The 23,809-nt window shown below is 41.8% G+C and overlaps 1 protein-coding gene across 1 annotated transcript in view; it reads left to right on the top strand.

Moving 5' to 3' along the window:
- Window positions 1-23,809, top strand: part of col23a1b (collagen type XXIII alpha 1 chain b) — a 124,192-nt gene that overhangs the window by 79,938 nt on the left and 20,445 nt on the right. The window contains exons 3-5 of the mRNA XM_080288249.1: window positions 11,429-11,473; window positions 13,593-13,600; window positions 15,722-15,748. Coding sequence (XP_080144375.1) covers window positions 11,429-11,473; window positions 13,593-13,600; window positions 15,722-15,748 — 80 coding nt within the window. The remainder of the gene's footprint in view (window positions 1-11,428; window positions 11,474-13,592; window positions 13,601-15,721; window positions 15,749-23,809) is intronic.

Here is a 23,809-nt window from a genome sequence, read left to right as displayed (position 1 = left end):
GATCATCAGCAAGTGTGACCACCTCTATAAAAGCAGAAATTCACTGCAAGGTCAGACCACCCAGGCAGAGAAACTACATTCAGGTGTGTGGTAACACCATGCCACCATCTTCCTTGAATCGACATCCCATCAAATTCACACCAAGGTCAGACCGTGCAATTTGCAAAAAAACTCCAGAGCTTCATCTTCAAGTCCACTAGCTTCAGCTGGCATGTTAAATGTTAAATTTCATGACAGTACAATTAGAAAAAGAAAACTTTGTAAAGATGAGACCAAAGTGGAGATATTGGGACATAATTCACTGGTTTGTCAAAAACTAAATGGAGAATATTAGCACGGATATCTCATACTAACTGTTAAGCACAGTGGTGGAGGGCCTTCTCAAAGTATCCTAGAGTCAAATGTGAGGTCATCTGTCGGACAGTTAAAGCTTGAACAAAGTTGGGTCGTGCAGCAAGCCAATAAGCCCAAACAAAGCAGTAGATATATAACAGTATGGCTGAAAAAGAAAAGAGTGAACCTGACTGCTGTGGTGGGACGTTAAGAGAACTTTGAGGTTATTCAAGTTATGTAAAGATATTGACTGCACAGGACTGCATAGAAAACATTTTGTATTTTTCATATAATTTTACATATAAAACAACAAAAAAAACAGATAACTTAAAAAAAAACACAGGGACTGTGAATGCACCACTTCTTCTTAGATCCAGATGCCCAGTCATGACTGTGTAATCTACACGCTCTCACCTTGGTTTCCAAAGTAGCTGTAATTGGCCTGTCTATTTCAGGTTTAAGAAAAGAGGAAGCGCAAACCAGACAGAGGACCTAGCTCAAGGGTAAGGTCTAAGGGCAATAGGTGTGAAACACCTGTAACGAAAAAGAAGAGAGGTGGAAATAATGGTGAAAATTAGAAACTGCTTTCAAATGGTTGGAACTGCACAGATATGCAGGGCTTGAAGAAATTTGAAGAAAGCTGTGGGAACGACAGAAGGTGGAAGCCTTTTGCAATAAGATAATTGTTAAAGCAGGAGTTAAGCTGCCTTTTGAACATTCACACCATGTTTCCTCAACCATGGTGTACACACACACACACACACCACAAATACTGGAGTATTCATGGTGATTATTGCGATTTTCTCTTTATGCCTCCGCACTTTAAGACCCACCCCCGCGCTCCCCATGCCCGGGTCTCCAGTTTTGCCCTAACATGTTCCAGAACTTCCAGAAACTAGAACCACATTTTATGAATGAATAAAGGCTACAAAGATAAAAGAGAGTTTTTATCCTGTTACAGACCACCGTTCACCATAGGCTGGCCCCGGACGAAACCAACACTTCAAAAATAACCCCGTCAAACTACCACTGAACACACTGATGCTGTTGATGTTTGTCACATTAAAGAGTCTGAGACTTTTATCTTCAAAAACTGTTGTCCAAGTGCGCTGAAAGGAGTCCTGATACTTTGTATATTTGAGGCACATTCCTTTGTTGAAGAAAATATGTTAAAGTCTGTATTGGTAATATCAGATATGCTGTTTACTATCTGCTTGCTTTTTAACAGTAAAGACCTGCATCTCTTAACTCACAACCTTTGGCTTGGTATCTGTGCCTTTTTTGAATGATAATGTTGGAAGGACATACACAAGAACCCCGTCCCAGAAGTGCTATGAAATATCCAGCCTGTCTTTTTCAAACTTGACATGTGTTGCCATGGATTTTGTGGGATTCGTATTCACCGTTTCTTCAGGTCTTCACCTCTTTCAGGGTTGCGTGTTGTACTCTTTGTAAGCTTTGCAGGATGTCCACTCTTAGCGAGAGTAGCAAGAGCGCTGAATTGTTGCTGCTGGCATCAGTTTTTAATATTTTACAAGCCAGACGCAATGTGAAAATTAAAAAGCAGGTTGCCATAGCGACAAATCTGCATCCTCCCTAAGTTTTGCAATATAAAATCTACAAAAACGTAAAAATAATATTTCTTCAGTTTACGTTACTGTCATGTGCTATCATGTGTTTTACCACATTTCTTGTGACGTCACTCCTCTTACTGTTGCACATAAACATGTCCGCATCCGTTTCTGCCAAGTGTCACGTAAGTTTAGGCCATTATTTACTCAGGCAATGAGTTATGAGATGATATTTTTCATCATGCTCGTCGTAAACATTTTCTTGAGATGAAAAAACCTTTTCCAAAAAGTGGGGGGGAAAAAATTCCACCCTTCCATTGCCTTTCTGGCCTTAGTTTGTGCCTGTATGTAAATACAGCTGGTAGCACCTAAAGGCAAAAGCTCTGTCCTCTGTCTGCTGAACTTTGGGTGCTTTGGTCTTCTTTGTTGTGATCTGACGTATTTGCTATGCTTGGCTGGGGCTGGCTGTGTTTTTGCAAGGATACTGTCATTGTTTTGACTGCATCTTTCTCTGTGTGGGGCAGTCCCGTCCTTGCCTTCACGTCTCATTAGGTGTGTCACACGATAAATGCCCAGGCAGCCTTCAGCACCAGCCCAGCGCTCAACACAAACCACCTGCCAGACATCGCAGCGGCAGATCCAGCGCAGAGCTCCTTTGTGTCTTCCTCTCCAACCTGTGCGCACTTTCAAACAAATATAAACACGCAATCAAAGTTCTCTACAAGTATACACTGTGTCACCCTAAAAACACAAATGACCTGTCAAGGATTATGCGAACCCACATCAGTGCCGACCTGATGAGTTTTTAGAGATTGAGCTCGTTAGGGCAAAATGAATAATGCAGCAGACAACTAAACAACCCTGCAACTTTAAGAGCATGCATACATACATCGCTCGCATGCAGGTTTACAGCGGCGTCACTCAGCTTTGACGGAGCGTGCTAAGAAAACTATATGTTGATCACACTCATGGGCGTGAAGCAGGCATCCAGTCCTTCGCACAAACATACTCAGAGAAAGACGCTCTGCTGCCATGCAACACTTGTAGAAACTCAAACACAAAAGCCGAAACTCTGCCGCATCTTATTTCCCAATCAAAGATGACCTTTGCTTGAATACCAGAGAGATGTTTACTAGCATCTCTCTCTAACCACATATCAACAGTCGCAGAGCCAAAGTTCAACCCACATGAGAGGCAGACAAGTTTTATAAAGACAATTTAATCCACAAGAGGTTTGTATTACTGATGTGATTCAGGCTGTTCATCATCTGGTGAGACTTCCAACAACAGTTCTTACCCTGCTTACGACTTGCTGTCTTATCTGCAGGAATTCCAAGAATACGATTATTTCTTAAAACCATTTGTACTAAGCTTTGGAATATGAGGGACATTTTTTGTACATTTTCTTTAAAACGGTCGAGTTTTGTGTAAAACAAGAGGTTTGTGGCGACGTCATGCCAGAAAGTCCAGCTCAGCCAGCAATCCTGGTACATCAGCAGTGTATAGTTGAGTTCCGTGCAACCTGATACCTCCGTTGACACCTTCTTTTATACATCCAGCCTTATATATAGCTCACTGTTCACACTTTCTACTTTTCTTGTCAAGGAAAGGCTGTGTGGCAGACAGGATGTCGACCTGGAGAAACAGGAGTAACTCAAAAAAATCAGCTTTAATGCCGTCAGGCAAAAATAAAGTCCAAAATGCAACACTGAACAGGGGCAGGACATCGAAATACCAGAAAGCACAGAGCACAGGGAATACACACATAGCATTAAGAAACAGCACAACAAAGGGTAAGGGGAGACTCGGACAACATATATATATGCCGATAAGGAGAGGAGAGGTAATAGGTGGCAGGACAAGGCACAGAAAAAAAATAGCAAAATAAAACAGGAAAGGGTGGACAAACACAGCAACACACAGCAGCTTCACACTAACTGAAATGCTGGGGAAGACTTCAGAAACTCAAAAACTAAAAGCATGAAAGTAATTTACAAAAAAGCTCTAAACAATCCCCCAAAACCACAAACTAATAAAAAACATGAACACGTATACCCCATTTTCATCTTCTTTCTGACAGTAGTCGGTGATGTTTGCTCACTTCTGTACCCCATAAACAGGGATTGAAGGGGGATTGGTAGATGGGAGGGACCCTAAGATCTAGGGATAATGTGTATTTTCCCCACTGATGAGGAGGAAAAAGCATCAAAATTAATAACAACAGTGCATGTAAGCTTTAAAATGTTTAGTTTACTATATATCACTTGCTGATCAGTTTTAACCCCTGAAAGCAATCTCTCATCTTCCTCTCCTGTGCTCTCTTCCTCATGTCTTTCTCCATCTGTATTCGGACTAAGAGTGAGGACATAACTAGTGAGACCTAATGAGTGCCAAACGGCACAGGAACACTTTGTGCTTTTGGTGATATTTCTTGAGCTTTATGAAACACTGCCAAAACTTTACTAACGTGAATGAAGGATCTGGGTCCAGTGCAGGCAGAACCATGGGGTGAGGTTACTTTATGACTTGTTACATGAGATCTCCACGGCATCAGTGGGAAACAACATGAGGCTGCAGCATATGAAAAATGAACTTATTGGATATTTTTATGTATTAAATTGCCTGTGAGATTTAATTAACTGAAGCTACTGGAAGCCCGCTTTTAGCCGTGTCTATACTGGGGTCTTTGTTGCTGGTTCCAGAACAGAGCCATAAAAAATGAATTATTTCGAACAGAAATAATAATTTTCTCTGACTAAAGTAAGAAGAATATTAAGTAATCATTTTCACATATATATGATATGCAAGGTTGTTATGACATCTGTCACAACGAGATTTAATAGGTTTGAGTTGGAATTTTCTAACTATTTTTCCTGCTTAATTTGGATATCTGATTGTACCCACTCTGAGATCGGATATTCATGAACCCAGACTGAGCCACTGAACCTCGCCTGACCCAGAACAAGAGAGATGCGGGGCAGCTGGTGAACGAATCATCGTTACGTGATTCACATCCGTTTTCTTTTTGTCTTTTTGTAGCTGTTTACACCCACAGCATGTGTCCTCCAGCTTGCTGGAACAAAACTTGGACAAACACGAACGTGGACGGATCAGGAGACGACAGAGACAAGTAGTTTTGTTTCGGGCAAAGAAGCTTAACAGCTGTCCACATTTCTGCGAAACTGGGGAATCCTCGCAATCGTGCCTGATGTCAGCATTGGTTTGCAGCGACGGTACTTAACCTCGCCTTATGAGACCATAAATTCTGTCTTTGACAAAAGGGGAAACAGTTCGTTTAGTTGCTATAAACATATTTTGCAAGTATAATCTTGAGTCAAGTGTTGCAATATTAGTGTCAGCATTTCTACAAATGTGGTCAAAATTTGGCTTAAGGTGATTTTAACTCACCAGCATGTGTAGAAAATTCAGGTATCTACACAGAAAAACCTCTTCAAAGTTTTCATGATTGTAACAAAAGATGGAAAAAATCTATCATTAGTGATTATTCATCTCTGGCTCTCTTCCCCAGCGTCTTTTGTTTGAATTGCAAAATAAAGAGATGATATGCTGTAGGTTCACCACCTAAAGCTATTATGAAAGCAAGAAACAGACCTTTTCGACTTTCCTCTTGATATGTCCAGCCCACTTTTCCCGTTCTTTGCACTAAATTTCATTTTCCCATATTTGCGTGTGGGGAAGGTGGATGGATGGATTTTGGTTAGCTCTTGTTGATCCCACCTAGGTTAAACAAAATAGGACCTTAACAAAGATAAGGTGGGCTCAGTTCTCAAACATTGTGCACTTTATTCTCTCGAAGCTCCCTCTTTCCGAGAAATGTCACAGTAGCTCGATCGTGCCAAACTTCAGCTATGAGAAACAAACAGGAGTAGATGGAAGATGGACTGGCGTGTATGTTTTGTTGATTTGAGACCACAGTGGGTTTAAATAGTTTTTACAACCTGTAAAAACGTTGATGGAAAAATGGCTTACGGCGCCGCTCAGGTCGATTTCACTTATCAGCAGGAATTTTGGATTTGCCTGAGTGTGTGTGTGTGTGTGTGTGTGTGTGTGTGTGTGTGTGTGTGTTTGAGCTTACCCACAGGATGTGATGTTCAGTATTGGTCAATCTTTAGTGGCTTCCTGAAAGATACTGTGTGAAGACTTGAGAAGGATGCTGTATCTAAACAGAGATCCATGTGTTTGTTTTTCACTGGTTTCTGACATTCTCTCACACACATAGACACTCTGAGGGGGGTATTGGCTCACTTGTGGTCTCCCGGTCAAACCTTAAATGCTCCTTGTGTGGAGCTTGAGATCAAGTGCCTCCGGCGAGCGTGCACATACACACACGCGCACTTATCTGCAGTTCAAATGAAGTTCGTTGTATGTTTCCGTGTTATCGTGCTGTTCCCAGGGATTTCTTAACATGTGCTCAGCTGAGTGAGCTCATGCGTGTCCAGCATTTTTTTTTTTGTGCATTTCTTAAAGAGATCTGCACACATCACACATGTTTATATGTAGCCTTATTTCCTAAATATCCAGTATTACACATTTATCAGTTCACATTTTTTTACCTTAATCCCATACGTCTGTTTGTTTAGCATCCTCCCATCTGTTTTACAGTGTGCAAATCAACCAGTCACTCTGGGAAATGTATTGCTGCTTTGTCTTGGAGTTGTACAGTCATCTTTTAGTCAGTTAGCAACCTAGACCTCTAAAGAGTATAATGAAAACCTGCTTTTGTGTGTTATCATCCCATTAAATCATCATTATAAGTTGTCATCACTGCCTGCACCTAGTTGTAGGCTCAATAGGCTGTTATCACTTCGTGGAGTTGGTGCAGCATTGCTTAAATGACATAATGAGCATGTTTCCACTTTGAAATAACAACACAAGTCGACATATGGAGGTTGGAACCAGAATGTCACCCAGGAGTACGTGTGTGATACTTGATTTTTCATTGTTTTAGACGCATTGTTTTTAATCTGCTTTACATTTAAACTTTACATTTGCCTGCACGACCTTTCTGTTTCATGCCTTGCACACTTTGACTGGATGATGCCTGCTGAGATTTTTTTTTTACATGTGATTATTCAGATAACCTCAAAATTGCTGACTCTACTAGATTGAAGAGTGTCCTTGCAGACCCGTAGGACATTTTCAACTCCTTTCACCTCAGCTGACCCAGAAATGCCACAGTGAAACAGAAAGACAGAGCTAAAACCCAAGTCGAGCCACGGCCATTTGTTTGCATCTCAGCCGATATGCGCTCACCTCGCTGTTCTAGAGCAGGAATCTGAACTGCTTTCACACATGCCTACACTCTGCTCTCCAGCCCTGCTGCTTTTCCCATTAATTCCTCCAGTTAATCTAGTCCTACATCAGCTTGTCATCACCCGCCACAATTCCCCCTCAACTATGCCACTCAGGACTAATCACGCTCCCACATTTCAGTCACTCTGACGCCTGCCCCTCCAGTGTTTGGCCACTAACCTGTCGACATGCAGACGGCCGCCTTTCAAGTCTCAAACAAAGGTAGAGCAGGCATGGCCCGTGGTGACCCATATCTTATGAAGTATGTGCTTGGTTAAGGAAGAATTTTATGCACCCAAAGACCATGTACGTGCAAGACTTGTGAAAGCATTCATCCATCGATGCCTGCTGACTTCGTTTTGTCTGCCAATCCTTTCCTCTGTCATTTTTCTTATATCTGTAAGACTCTCTTTCTCTGTCCTTGCCAACTAATTTCTCTACCTCCTGGTCTTTCCTCCCCATCCCATCACTCCCATGCACATTCCTGTCTCCCTGTTTCCAGCTTTTTCAGCTTTTCCACCTTGTCATCTAGCATCTCTCTCCATCTAGTCTCTTTTCAGAGGCCTTGGGCTTACTCTAGCATCTCCCACTCCTGTTTATGACGGTGGAGGCTGAGGGAGGGGAAGTCAAGCCCACTGTGAAATATGGAGGCTATCATAACACGGCTGGCATCTGTGCCTGAGGTTTGAAGGTGTAGAGGTGTTAAAAGTGTAAAACTGTTCAAACATAAATTTTAAATGAGAGTCAGTGCAGTGGGTGCACAGCTGTAGCCCACTCAGTTTCCTTTGTTATTCTTTGTTTTGTTTTTTTAGTTTGCCAGCAAAATCCTGTGGGAGCTTAAAATGGCAAATGGAATCACTTACATACAGCATAAAAATATGATTTAGTCGAGCACTTAAAAAAAGGGTCAATCTTCATTTCTTTAATTAAAGTTATTACTTTTTTTTTTTTTTACTATTCCTTCAATCCCAGAGTTCCAGTGTCATTAATAGCTCATTGCTGTTGCATTAAGGAGGATGAAAGTAGGAGAGGCAGACATGCGTAGGAGGTGGGAGACCATGATTGAGGTCTCCTTGAAAGGGCTGGCAGAGTCAGGAAGTGATTAGGCCACTACAATACCCCCAATAATGACAATAGAAAACATGCTCAGAGCCATTTATGTGGAACCAGTGTGGTTCTGATTTCACTATGAGAGCAGGGGAGGACGGTCACATGGAACAAAAGACAGAAGAAGTGAGGTGTTGCCCACAGAAGGGTTTTAGACCATGGGAAAGCAAGCTGAAGGCTTACTTGTTACTTTAGCTGCCCTGTTTTCTTGCCATGTCTGGATCCTGTGCAGTAAATTGACGGTAGATTTGCTTTTTGAGATTCATTTTTAGAACAAGCAGAATTTATTTTTCAAAGAGAGGTTGACAAAAAAAGTTCTGACATGCAGCAGAAAGAAAGTGATCGTTTTGAGGCTACCATAAGTCCTGTGTCAATCAAACGACTCCCTGTGAGCATGCACTTGGCGACAGTGGGAAGGAAAAGCTCCCTTTTAGCAGGAAGAAAACTCCAGCAGAACCAGGCTCATGCAGGGTGATTCTGGTGCTGGGAGGAAGGGGAGGAAGACAGAACAAAAAACACACTGTGCAAGAGAGCTAGAGATGAACAACAACTAATGATTAAATGCAGAATGGTGTGTAAGCACATGGTGTATACAGCCGAGTATAAAGATTTTTGATACTAGAATAACCCCGTTTAGATTAGAAAAAACAATACTGGACAAGTAAGTCAAAGTCCAGAGTTTATTTATTCTGATTATTATCATTATTCTTCTTCTTCCATCTTGCCTCGCAAGTTTGAAAAGAACCTCAAAAAGTTATATCAGAATGTGTGATTCGATTAAGAATGTTTTCCTATTACTTTGGCAGTAAATTCACAAAAATATTTTACATGGCTGCTTCAGTAAGGTGAATAATGACATGTAAAGGACGCCAGTCAGTGTTTTGGGCTTTTAAAATAAAATACTCTCGATGATCTACCAACAAAATATTTCAAATACTTCTCACAAGCTCCAAAGAGTAATTCTTTCCTTCTGATGCCTCTCTTGACACATCCTTTCAGCTCCTATTGCCTCCTTATAGCCGACCCAGCAGTAGTATTGACATACTCGTAAGTTTATTCAGAAATTTTTTTGGTGTTTTGCTTTTAATGTTACAGGAGGAAATGGAGTAAACATTCAACTGTGTGTTAGACAAACCTGTGGCCAGCATGTCCCCAACGTAAGAGAAATATTAAACTGAAATTGCAGAGTGCATGGGAGCTGCTCTCAGGACACATCCGCTTTATGGTTGACTATCACACAGTAGAAGTGGATTACGAATATCGATATTATCAATACCAGTGCTGATATTTGTATCGGATCGATACTAGCACCAACTGAGCAATCTTTTTTTTTTTTTCAGTTTGTAGCCACTGAACTGTGTTAAATGTATTTCCTTTATTTGAGAGGGAAAAAAGAAACAACCTCAAACATGCAGTGTGAAAAATGTCTGAACCTTTTTGTGCTGACTGTCATGTGTTTTGGATTTATAGCCTATGGCGCAATGAAACAAAAGAAGCTGACCCAGAGTATTTTAGGGACAAGCACATTTAATTCAGTTCAATTCAGTTTTGTTTATACAGCACCAAATCACCCACAGAAAAACCCAACGATCATATGACCCCTATGAGCAAGCACTTTGGTATATAGCACCAAATGACAACAGTCGCCTCAAGGCGCTTTATACTGTAAGGTAAAGACACATCAATAATAGGGAGAGAACCTTAACAATCATATGATACCCTATGAGCAAGCACTTTGGTGACAGTGGGAAGAAAACTCCCTTTTAACAAGGAGAAACCTCCGGCAGAACCAGGCTCAGTGAGGGACAGCCCCTTACATTTCAGGTCTCCAAGTTTCAGAATGCATGAAAAACTGAAAGGTGTGTTTTATTGTAGTAACTCATTATTGTGAAAAGGAAAACCCACAGTGATTTAGTGATCAGTATCAGATCGATGCCTATATTTGCAGTATCGCTCGCTGCTACCACACAGTTGATGTGCATCAGCATTGACGGGAGCTTATCCTGATATCCTGATAGGGCAGTAGGCAAAAAGAAGCAGTTTGCATGCATGTTGAAGTGTCCTTAGCCAGAATCCTAAACCCAAGTTGCCCCTCATGGATACATCACAGTGTGAGTGTACATTTTAAACAAACAGCTTAAAGACATTGGACATGTGAATGCATATGCTTATGGGTGAATGAAGGGTGCAGAAGAAAAATACTTTGAGACCTCTCTACTTAAATAAATAAGCCCACAAAATATACTCAGCCTGTAATATTCTGCTTGGGTGTAATGTAATTAGCTATAACACTGTGGCAAACTGTGCTAAAAATTTTCAGTGTAAATTAGAGACTAATTAGAGACTACAAGCTGGTCTGCTATGCACCAAGCAGCCAGCTTGGTGCATAGAACATATGGAGAGAACTTGGAAAACCTTTTGTGGCTAGCTTCAGCTTTTAAGCCAAATGGGAAGCTTGAGTGATCTTTCTGAGCCTGATCACAACCTTATTTTTCTTTGGGGTGCAATCAAGTGCACTAGTTGTAAGAACAGTACCTCTGTGAAATCACCGAGCAGACACTGACGCAAATCAATGGAAGTGTAGAAAATGACTCATGGTCTTCTAGCAGCATGAGGTCTAACGTCTCACATCATCTCCCGTCCCTTCTGTAGCTTTCTTCCTAGTTTTCCAAGCTTGGCAAGAATTCGCCAACAATGACAAAAAAGCTTTTTACTAGAAAGGTCACAGTGGAGGCTGCATCATAACAGGACCAGAGGAAAGTTGCTGCATGAAGGCCAGAGATGAATGTGATATTCGCCCAACATGAGGGGAAGAGTCTTGTACACACATGAAAGTCTTTGTCCAGCCAAACTGAAAGTCACAGAGTGCATTTAGCTCTAAAGAAATCTTTTTCTGTCATTTTATTTTTGTTTCTCGCATCTGAAACTGAAACTACATGTGCAATTTGTGCGCTGACATTTTAGCGCTCTGCCAGCTCGTACGCATTTGATGCCAAACAGCGCTCGAGCAGCAGAAGCGAAACGGCGAGTGAGGTTGAGTCGTTTTCTACTCATCCCTGCGGTGCTGATTTTGGCAATTCATCGCTCTTTCTGTGTTTCCACAGGGCCTCCAGGAAAACGTGGAAGGATGGGAAGAAGAGGGGAACCTGGTAAGTAATGCCCATCAAATCATTTAACGGTTTATTTTTCCTTTTAACCTCTTTTCCTGGAAAACATACACTTTTTTTTTTCTTCATCACACTCACATACCATCCCTCTTTTTCCTGTGTGACTGGGTAAGTTCGAGGCGAGGGCCCAGCAAAGGCAGTGATCCATGAGTCAGGCCACTGGATGATGGGCTTCAGTTGGCCCTTCTCCCTGTCCCTTTCCATTTGCGCCGACATAGTGCTAACTCTGGCCATGTGGTTCCACTAACTTTGCCCAGATGTCAGTCGTTCTTGCTGAGCGGTAGCAGCTGCTGTAGTACGAGCCTAATGAGTCTGCCTCGCCAACATCGCTACCCACCATTATGGTGCTGCTTTTTCAATCGATCCAAACCACAAAAACACTCCACGAGGAACCAAAACAGAGCAAGGACATAAGTCTTGTTTCACAAATGTCATCGTGAAAGATGGAGCGGATGTTGTACAAGTCTCACTCATCCCAATTTTTAAATGTTTCTTATTAAAAGTGGGCTCCACGACAGTATTAGGCAATTTTATCAAAACCTGCAGGATATGTGTCACTGTCGTAAAATTTCCATTGTGGTTGTGAATCACTGAGGTGGATGTTTACAGATGGGATCTGTTTTTGTGAACACGGTGACTAAGTGAAAGATCATCAGTGATCCCTTTCTGCTTGTCTGCTTACTTTATTTTATCTGATCAAACGTCCATCTTTTAGGTGACGGGTTGAGCAAAACGTCCCATAAATCTCGACTCGGAATTGCATGTTTTTTTTTCTGTTCTAGAGGGCGGCCAAACAGTATATTTCTGTTTTCTAGAAATCGCAGCAGAAGGTGAACACCATCAATGTGTTAGTCTCTTGCCGGCATGAACGGCCTTGTGTGTGGTTTGCGCAATTTGGTTTTCTTTGGAGATGCAAATCTTAAGTCTTAATCTTACCGTTTACAGAGTTTCACTCATTTTCTGAAACTACTAAAAAAAAAACAAGAAGTGAAATTAGATTTGTTAGGGTCAATTTGCTGTGGCAGATTTGGTGGACTAGTAAGTGTTCACGGCAGCGTTACGGTCTCAGCGGGACTGACCCAGTTTACCATTATGCCTTACTCATGTTTTTAATGGATTTTGGAGAGCAGTAGTGACCGGTCTCAAATCTCGATAATCAGTTTACTGTCTAACTAAATTTATATTAGCATAAAATGTGGAAATCCCTTTGGGTGTCCTCCAGGTCCGTTTAATGGAAACCTCATCATTACGAGCAGGAGTGGGGAATTAATTTAAGAAACTGGGACTGTTGTGGAGGCCCACACCCCTGGGAAAATTAATTACCCACCCCTGATTTGGAGGATGTGTGCTGCTAAGGTTTCAGCCGAGAGTGGATGCCTATTTGAGGCAGATGGTCCGTGTCTGAAGGGCCGTCGTGGTTCTGTTTAGGCTATCGCTTGTATTTTTTAGTCTCTCATCCTCACATTGCATCCTGGCTCAGAGCGAGTACGTATATTAAATGGAGAGGCTGTTTCGCCATCCTGATGCTGATGACTCCAGGACAACATTTTAAAAGGCCAGAAGAGGTTTTCCTCCATTCTCTCAGGGAAAAAAAAAACAAATGAGAGTGGAGAAGGGAGCGCACAAACACAAATAACAGGAAAGAGGGCAGACAGAGTAGTTAAGCATCTTAAAATCAGCCCTCGCTGTCATCTTCTCTCTGACATGCCTCGTTTTTTTTTTCTTTAAATTGTTTCCTTTTCTCTTATGTTTGCTCCTGCGTCTCTTTCTTTCTCAGTAGTCTACAAGCACATATACACACCTGTCCCAAGTTCAGTAGTTAAAGCTTGTCTTTCTGTGTGGCTTTCCAAGCTAGTGTGTTTGTTTGCCTAACCGTCTGGCCCGGGAGGTCCCCGTCGAAGCATCCAGACACAGATAAACTTTCATCCCTCATGAACCTAAACGCCTCCCTCCTCTTCTTCTTGACACATGCTCGCCCCTAAAACATGCATTTTCATCTCTCTCTACGTATGCAAAGCTCCTGCTGAATCAAAGAGCCCACTTCAAGGCCACAATAGAATCTGTTCATGTTAACAAGGATTTTTTTTGTGTGTGTTTTAAGGAGAGCCTGTTTTCAGTCTTGCTGACTTTATGTTGGTGTTTGATGTCGTACTCATGCTGATGAGGTATGCTGTACTGAAGCCGCAAAGGTGGCAGAGCCCCAAGTGACATCATACACTATAAGCTGCATTAATCAGCATCATTATCGGTTTTATTGGATAGCATATTAAGGAATAGCTAATAAAAATTCTGCTAATGATGCGTTCACTTTGTAGGGATTTAAGTGATTTAATAGTGCTCCTGGTCTTAGCCTCGGACTTTAAGGAGATTATTTTAAAAAAAAAAAGGCCACTAACAACAAAAGGAGTTCTTTGATCATTACTTTTGTTTTCTGTTAGGCAAAGAATGAAAAGCTGAATGTAGTTTTGCTGCTGAGGCTCAACATCAGAGCATTTCAATCACGACAGAAACACTGCCCTGGAGAAATCTCAGAAGCATCTCATTCTTTTTCTCCCCCCACAACTTTAAAGGGACAGACAGTTTGCCAGCACGCCCCGACCTTTTTACTCGCTGTTTTTCCGCCATCCAATACGCCCTTATTTTCTTAAGAAACAAAGTCCTGACATGACTTCATTTCCTAATGTAAAACATGACCCATTATCCAGCAGTCTGTTTATCATAACGGGTTCACCACAAACTGCGCTGGCGGCAGCTCTAATATGTTTGTTCTGTACTGTATTTAGGTGGTTAATTGCAGCCATCATCTAACGAACCACATTGCATGTGCAGGTTTTTTGTTGTTTTGTTTTTTTTGTTGCAGACCACTGTTCAGAGGAATTGATTGGTATATAAACCAAAGCCTGCTGCAGTTCTCGCATGTTGTGCTTCATGTGTCTGTAGAGACTTGTAGCATTTACTTTCTAACACTTGGTTTCTCTTTTGTGTTGCAGGGCTTCCTGTAAGTACCATTCCACCTCATCCAGGTAGTATGGAAACAAACTAAAGAGAGGTTTCAACATCAGTCACGCATGCACACACATCCACCTTGTATCATCCCTCGCTGTGAGTCCTGCACGGCCCGGCAAACTGCGGGAGTTGCCAGGAATCCTTTCACTCACAGACATACAGACTGTCACAGACTCACTCGCACATGCATCCACAGAGAACGCCAATAAATGGACCACCTGTGCATGTGGGTGTCCATGACTGTGTGTTTGAGTCTTTCATGGTGATGGTTAGGGAGGTGTGACTTATTTGCAGTGAGTTATTCTCCTCTGTGGGACTGTAACTCCTGCTGACACTCTGACACACTCGGGAGATAAAACACACCGTTACTCAAAGCCTTGTACAGAGTGGAAACTGATGCAGCTGCCTTCAGATTTGTTTTTTGTTTTGTTTTTTCCATCTGCATTTTAAATGTCCAATTTCAGTTTTTATTCCCTTCTTTTTCTTTCTTTTTTTTATTAAATTGTCCCATGTGGCACTGATCAGATATGCAGAATTGGAAATGCTCTGAAACGTACCGTGACGAGCTTCCGGACACATCAGAACAAAAACAGCATGCCCGGCCAACCAGGATTTGTTCGATTGGTCTGCATCTGATCCACACTAGGTGTGCATGAAACAATGTCTTCTCTTAAAGACCCCCACAAAACTTACAGCCTAAATCTCATAAAGTTGATGGGAAGGTGTGGTAATCCAGTCACTCGCTACTCTGCAAAGTAGCAATGTGTCAGTGCCGTTTATCTAAGTAATGTGCAGTGGCTGGTACTGTAGACACAATGAAAACAACTGATCTGATTTTCTTTTTTAATTATTTTTTGTGTCCAAGTGGCTTTTAGTTTAAAACCGTGGTTCATGTTTGAGAGCAGATGAGAAAAGAGGAAAAAAAATCCCAGAAAATGTGAGTCAAAAGCTGTGGTGTAAACATATGACTAAGTCCTCGCTAGTTCATTCGTTTCCAAATACAAATTTAGTCTCCATTTACAGTAAATTATTTCATTCAAGAATTCAATATTTTTTATGAATAAATAAATAGTCAGCCACAATCCTTTAAATCATTAACCACTTGTCTCCTTTTATTATGTAGGATACCAGGCTACATGTTGGTCTTTGAGTTTGTTGTGTGCAGCTGTTAGTGTCTGTTCAGCCTTGATTAATGCTTCATGCTTCAATGTCTAACCTCACCAGGGCAAGGCTGGACGGGATGGATACCCGGTAAATTAGATTTTTATTTATCCTGTCACTCTATTCACTTCACCTACTTGTGTGTCTGGGCCTGGATCTGTTCTAACTTTTTCCCCACATTTATTCTGCCTTTTTCTATCCCATCATCTTCTCTGCTTTTTCTTTCTAAATTACTAAATTAATTCATTTACCCTTTCCATGACTTCCTCTTCATAACCAATAACCAACAGTGATGTATCCTGCCTCATAAATGAGAAGTAAGCTCACAGATATACAAAGTTCAGACTGGTTATATCACACGAAATATGACTAACCCAAGGCAGTTGGCAGGGGGAAACGCAGCACGTTTAGTTCTCATATGAGTAAACATAAAGAGCAGTAGACATAAATGCCCAATAATGTTAAGATATCATCAGTAAACACAAACCACAGGAGTGTAAACCGTACCACAATGTGAAACAGTCATCCACAAGGCTCCAATCATGGCTTGCAGCTTCTAGTTGGGCTTTAATATGCTTGGTGTAATGCAACGATGTACATGCATAGCTACTGAATGGAAAGCAGGTTACCAATTTCCACAAAAACACAGAGCCATGCCTAATGTTATCCAGAGATACAGCGGCCTCTAGTGGACAGCTAGACCTTTTCTTTTCTTTTTTCTTTCTCCCACAATTTATGAGATGAAACGGTGATTTCTAGCTTATCATCCATTTATGAATACACCTACACAAAACAGTGTGACTTCTAGAAAAGTGTGCACAATGCTACAGTCCTCCCTGAGTGGACGTCTCGGCAATCCCCCCCAAGGTCAGACGATGCAGTGCTCAGAGAAATAGCAAAATCACAAAAGCATCTCAAACTCTACAGGCCTCAGTCAGCATGTTAAATGTTAAATTTTACGACTGTACAATTAGAAAAAGACTGGACAAGTATGGTTTGTTTGTTAGGGGTTGCGGGAGAAAGAAAAATATTGTAGCATGGTTTAAATTTGCGAAGTTGCTTCTGGAAAAATACAAAAAAAAACCCCACCAAAAACCAAAGACTCTGGGAAAAATGTGCTTTTTGGACAGACAAGACCAAAGTGGATCTGTTTGGCCATAATGCACAGCCCCACATTTTGAGAACCACACACAATAAATCAACACAAACACCTCATATCAGCTGACAAGCAGGGTAGTGAAGGGAGGATTCGGAGCTACAGGATCTGAGCACCTTGTATTTTAGTCAGTCCTGAACTCCTCTGTATACCAAAGTACTCTAGAGTCAAATGAGAAGCAATCTGTCTGATAGCTAAAGCTTGGTCTAATTGCCATGCAACAGGACTCAATTTAAATCTAAACACAGCAGCTAATCTACAACAGAATGGCTTAAAAAGAATCAAAGTGTTGCAATGGCCCAAAGTCCAGACCTCAGCAGGACTGAATAGTCTGAGAGTGCTGTGCACAAAACAAAACGCTTAAAGAAGAGCGAGCCAAGAGGCCACAACCTTGTGAGACACTGATAAAGTCATACAGAAACATTTACTTCAGATAATTGATGCTAAAGGTGGTTCTACAAGCTCCTGAATCATGGGGTGCACTTAGTTTTTCACTCATTGACTAGTTCCATGGTGACCCAAAATAGTCACGTCATCTTAACTCCTACAACATCTTTGCCATGCTAGCTGTGTAGTTGTGGATGTTGGGAATGCGGGTATCTCGGGCTCTCGCTCAGGCATATTCCCATACAGTCTGCCTGGCACTGCACAGCCCTGCTGACGGGAAATGCCTGCTGCTAATTACACACAGGTGGACTCGGTGCACAGATAAGCCTGTGCACATTTGTGTTTTTTAGAGGATTTTGTTTGTTTGCTTGCTTGCTTGTTTGTTTTTGCCTGTGACCGTTCATCTCCATTGCCGTCTCCATTTGAAACCCCAGAGTTATTGCACATTTTATTGTCTTGTTTTCATTTAACATTGTCCTGGGATGCCATTATTTGTGCATTGCTTAAACACTGCACAATCTGGTTAATTCTTCCCAGTCTAGTTAGTATAATGAAATCAATCTGTATAGTGCTAAGATTACATAGATGAAACAGTGTAACGACTGGAGGAGCTCAGTCTGCTGTTGCAAGAGGCAGCTTCCTGGTCTGTGTGTGTGTGATTATAAAGACTGAGGATGCTGCGTGCTTGAGGTCACAGTGAAACAACAGCAGATTAATCACGCTGACAATTATCATGGACAGTATATCATTACATTTAGCAGGAGCAGAGATGATAGAATTTCAAACATCTGACTTTAAAAAGAGCCGTTCTTCCTGTTGGGTATCAATGTTTGTGTGTCTGTGTGCATATGTGTGGAGGCTGTCCAAACCACCTATTGTTTATGTATGTCTCTGTAACAAAGCCCAGGACTGTGGAAGTGGTCAGAGGTATGTGTGTGTGTGGATGTGAGTGCTAGATGTGTTTTCACACCAGTATTTTCTCTCAGATGCTCATATATGAGGGCAATCAGCACAAATTGGACAAGTGGGTTACCGGAGACCGCTGCGCTGCTAACTGCATTGTGCCAGAGATTTGTGCCAACAAGACTTTTTTTTCTCTTTCTGTTTCCTTTCCTTAAACAAACAGCTAGATTGCTTCCCAGTGTTTTTTCATGTCCTCTCTCACCCCTATTATGTCTCTCTGAATTACATACAATGCAGTTCAAGCTTTTAACCCTCCCGAGCCAAAAGTCTGTAAGTGTACAAGCTAGCAAACAGTTCAACAAGATGATAATAACAGCTGTGGAAGTCCAAAGTAACAAAGGGCATCTAATCAAGTTTTAATTAGAGGTACTTGTCCCTGATTTACTGGTAATACAATTTTCTGCTGCAATTTATTCTCCTGCACTGCAGTTTAGAGGCATTTTTTTAAATACACGTTTTTGTACCCTTTAATGGCCTTTGAATACTGTGTACTGCTACTTTTGATACTTAACCTTGGTTGGTTTGGAGTGTAACCAACTATTTTTTACATTTTGATATTGCAACTTTTCCATCAATCCGTTATCTTCAATTTGTCCTGAGTTGGGTTTCAGTTGAAGCCGACTAGGCAAACGTCCTTCTCACCAGCAACAGTTTCCAATTCATCCAAACTTGAGGAGAACCTGAGCTGTTCTCAAGCCAGATGAAATGTACACTGCTGAAAAGGACTGAAACATGACGTCCCAGAGGTGTTCGACTGGATTTAGGTCAGGCTACCACTGACTGGGGGCCCAGTCAGTGGTATCAATTCCTTCATCCTCCAGGAACTATCTGCATATGACGGCTCATGAGTCCAGTTATTGTTGTCCACCAGGAGGAACCCAGGACCCGCAGCAGCAGTGTAGCATCTGACAGTGGGTCTAAAGCGGAGTCCAGCCATCCTACAGAGGAAACTCATGTATTTGCAGCTTGTATTTGCAGCCCTACTCTGTCAGTCATTTATGCCGTGACCATAGATGAGGGTCGGATCTTAGATGGATTGATGATTTGGAAAAGCCTCGACTTTCGGTTCAGTTCTCTCTTTACCACAACAGTCAATGTAACACTCCACGTTCCGTTACTCATGATTAAGATTTCAAGATGCTTGAATTCCATCGCTTGGTCCATCCTCTTTCATATCCTACCCATACATGAAGCCAACAGAACCACATCATCTACATGAGGAAGGTTGCAGGTTCCCAAAGTACATGCCCTCCTAAGCCTTGCTACGCCTTGAGATCCTGTCCATGAATATCTCAAACAGGACTAAAGACAAGAGAGAATCCTAGCAGAGTTAAACTCCAGTGAAAACAGGCCCAACTTTGCAGAGAGTAAGTGGATACACTTGGTTTTACGAGGACATGATGGCCCATGACAACTGACTTGCAACCACGTATTCCTGCAGTTCCCCCAACAGGTGCTCATAACCATTCTCCAAGCCACCAAAACACACCTAGCTTCAATGTTCAAACCTCTGTGAATTATCCAGAAGTTTGCAAGGGTGAAGATCAAGTCCTCTGTTCCACAGATGGGAATTGATCCTGAATCCAAGTTGTAATTGCAATTTTAAAATATTGGAATTAAAAAAATATATACTGGTAGAAAAAACATTGGATCCCTTCATCCACCACTGCTGACCTGTTAAAGAAACTGCATGCATGTGTGCAGTGTGAGTGCACATGAGCTGCACTTCATTTAGGTGGCATACACATGTTGAATTCATCAGACTGCAGCAGCCCACTTCCAGAGAATCATCAGTTGTATGATAAACAGTGTTAATGAAATGCGGTTTGCGTGTCTCTCAAGCATAACACTACGACGTGCGTGCTCATGTATGTTTTCTCCCCTCATGTAACCCTTGCCACTTCTTCCTCTCATAAATCACAGCCAAGGCGAGATTCAGAAAAGAGTCTTCCCCCTGTCAAATAATCACAGTCAGGCAGGCTGACAGCAGGGCAGAGGGGTAAACACACACCCACACACACCAACTGACTCCTTTTCACATGTGCAGCATGCCCAGCCACAAGTGTGTTTATTCGCGAGTGCAACACTGAGACAGACAGCGGACCTCAATCAGCGAGAAGGGCCCAGGCTCGCCATTGTTCAGCCTTCAAGGCTGCAGGGCGCAGATCAAAGCCTGACGGGCACCCGGCAACATGTTGGCAATTTTCTGTCCCAAACAAACAGCACTCTGCTATGCTTTATTGTGCGCTTTGGTTCTGCTTGTAGCCACTGACTATTTCTAAGAGCTGTGTATCACAAATTGCACACACGTAGAGCTAACACCGATTTCTGTCCCTGTGGTGACATTAAACAAAGGTTTTCATGGGCAGCCTCAAGAGGAAAAAATTAATCATATCCCAGGAAGAGAAAGAGGAAAGCGCTCTCTCACTATCTCACCTTCACCTTAATGCCATAAAAGTTTGTTGAGCCTGCAGTTTGCAGCATAAGCAGCGTGCGATTCTCGCTGAGACGCCGGCTGTGATGTGCAGACACCAGCTTTTCATGCTGCATCCTCGACAATCACACCCTCGTGGATAATTAGCAGTCTGCGCCATAGGGAGTACAGTAAAGGCAGCTAAAACAGCCTGCGGCTTCTTTCACCGGGATTAAGAGACGAGCGCATGCAAACAGACACACGCCTGAATCAACGCGCGCATTCACACATAAGCAAACACAGACATGTGCCCTCCTACAGGCCATGTTATTTCCCAGAGATCTGTTTAACAGCCTTCTAATTGATGGGAATGTGAGTCAAAGCTGTTTTTTTGTTGTTTTACCTGCTGAGGGATGCTGCAGGATAATGTGGCGCTGCAGACTAGAAATACAAGTTCTTTTTATGCGAGTGTGGTTCTTTATTTTGTTTTCTCCCACATTTACTTGAGGTTTTGGCGGTAATCTCCAGCTCTTTTTCCCACTTTTTCTAAACATTAATCTCCTATTTTTTTTTTTTTTTTTTGCCTTTTGTGTTCTTTTACCCTCCATCCTTCCCTCCCTTTCTTCTCCAGCCTGATCCGTTTGTGGTTTGAGATGCAGAAATTTAGCAGCAGCCCCTCACCCCAACACTCTGAAACCCACCACATCGCTCATGTTTTTTTAGTTCAGCCTAGTTTTATTTGAATTCCAGCACACGTTTCATGCCTTGCAGAGTGTTTTAAAGTTAAGCTATTATATTTTTTTTTAAAAAGACAATAGATAAGGTACCTAACTCCCTTTGATTTTGTTTGTTTCATAGTTATTTAAACCCATTTTGTCATTGGTTTTCAGTGAACACCGACTCTTATTTCTATTGCTGATTTAATGAAGCTTGTATATTTTAAAGTATTTTATTACCAGACATACCAGAGCTCTCTCCACTGCTCGTTGCATGAAATATTGCTTCAGGCAGCTCTAGCAATTCCTCAAGTTAGTAGAAATTCTATGCTACTACTTATTAATGCAAGCAGTCCGATGTCAGACATTAGCTACAGGGTTTTATTACTGAAAATAAACCTTTCATACACATCTCGTCGCAAAGAAAAAGACCCAAGCAGCAGTTGTACCCACAATTCATAAGGCTCTTTGTCGCTTGTTAGCGGCCATAAATCAGTCCCTTTTAGATTGTGCAGCAGCCGCTGACCTCGCATTGTTCACCTCTCCTGCTCATCCTGACGAGTCTTGAAGGAGCCAGACCCCCATAAACGCTCCCAGATGCAGAGATGTCCCTGCATAGATGTATGTATACATGGTAGAGCTTAGTGTGCATGTAGGGATGTAGCCTCGGAAAACTCAGAGGGACATTTGAAATTCTCATGGGAAACTCAGGATGTTGTTTTTAATAGAGCGATGGACATCCAGCCTGTCCTGTGCTGTGAAATTATTGCCGTCCAATTGGTCCCAGTCATTTGTTCCACCCTGGTCTCGGCTACCTACTGCTGACTTCACAAGGGTTCCTTAATCAAAAAGACATTCTGTAAAGAAGCACTTTTTATGCTTTTTTATAAATCTCTTTTACAGGCTGCTTTCAAGTTTGACAGCAGTCTGTAGCCACGCTGACAAATTATGAGGCAAAAGCAAAGCAGTAAATGATCAGATGAGCGGGTAACGAGAGCAGCTTCACGTATCGCTCCCTCTCTGTACCTACTGCCCATCCAGCAAAGCAGGCCAAGATGAGACTGTGGTAGGGTTGCATCCGTGGGGCTGGTAAATCAGGAGATCATGAAAAAAGCCAAGACTTGTGTGCGCCATCCAAGGCCAGAAGTGATTATTGTTAATGATGGTTTCCACCCTGGAAAGCCACCAGGACTGTGAACAGCAAGCCAGTACTTAAGGGACCCTGTAAAAACAGTTAGCTTAACATAGAGTAGGGTTGTTAAGAAGGAAGGCGGCAGGAAGTCAACGTTAGCCCTTACCACATACATCACATATAAGTGTTTGTCAGGAAAGTTTGATCCAAGAGCCGGCTCTTCCTTCATGTTTAAGTAATCCAAAGATTTGAGCGCCTTTGAACTGAGCATAGAGGAAGTTCAGTGACTGCTTGTTAGTTGTTTTTATCGAGGTAAACAAAGTGGACATCTCCAACTGCTGCTTCAGTGCTGGAGAGTGGATGAATAGACTTTCTTAACTGCCTGTTGTATAATCTAAGCACCACAAAGACACACACACACAGGAGATGTGGGGGTGTGTGTCAAATTGATGCAACTGGAACAAGTCCACTCAAGTAATATAATTATACAGCACATAGCCTGGGAGCCTTTATCTGAATGTTACTTGTTACACACACACACACACACACACACTGGGCAGGATATACATAGACCTACACATTTACTTAAATACAATAATGAAAAACCTTCTTTTTCCTACTTTTTCACTCTGAAGTTTCGGTTATTTTTGCTGTCCTCTCTTGAAATGTTTGCCTCTACAAATCCACTTAATTGCTTTTTCCAACACTAACACAATTTACATTTTTTCATAAGCGATATGGAGACAAGACTAAAACATTCTGAAATACTAATAAGTAACAGCTGGTTTAGGGTATCTTGCCGAGGAAAGGTTGTCTTGTCCGTGGACTGAAAACAAATAGTGACTTCAGTGTTTTGAAGCAATGCTTTATTCACAGCAGACTCGGTCGGGTGACCTGCAAGTATAATTATTGGCTCATTATGCCTTATTAAACCAGTAATTAAAGGAGCACTTTTTTCTTCTTCTTCTTTTTTTTAAATAAGCCTATTTTCTTTCTTGTTGAGAGTCTAATGAAAAGATTGATACCATTCTCATGTCTGCAGGTTAAACATAAGCTCCAGACAAAAGTGCCTGGCTTAGTTTAATTAGCATAAACACTGCAAACAAGGGGAAATTGCTGGAATTGCTCTGAGGGAAGGTGAAATCTCTAGAGCCTACTAATCACAACTTTATCGGCACAAAAACGACACTTAAAAACGACAGTGTGAGCTTACCTTCTTCTGGCTTCAATTCTTTACCGAGAGAGGTGCCTTTGCTTTAATGTGACTCTCAACAAGCAGTGGGCCAGTGTGTATTCATATAATGTTCCCAACACAAGATAAGCTGTCATGTCGCTACTACTTGGGCTTCATTTATAAAAAAGTTCTCATACTTTCTACATGATT

The sequence above is a fragment of the Astatotilapia calliptera genome, chromosome 2, assembly GCF_964374335.1.
Source record: "Astatotilapia calliptera chromosome 2, fAstCal68.1, whole genome shotgun sequence".
Lineage (NCBI taxonomy): Eukaryota > Metazoa > Chordata > Actinopteri > Cichliformes > Cichlidae > Astatotilapia > Astatotilapia calliptera.
The sequence above is the reverse complement of the archived record's forward strand: the minus strand, read 5'-3'. Positions and strand labels throughout refer to the sequence as shown.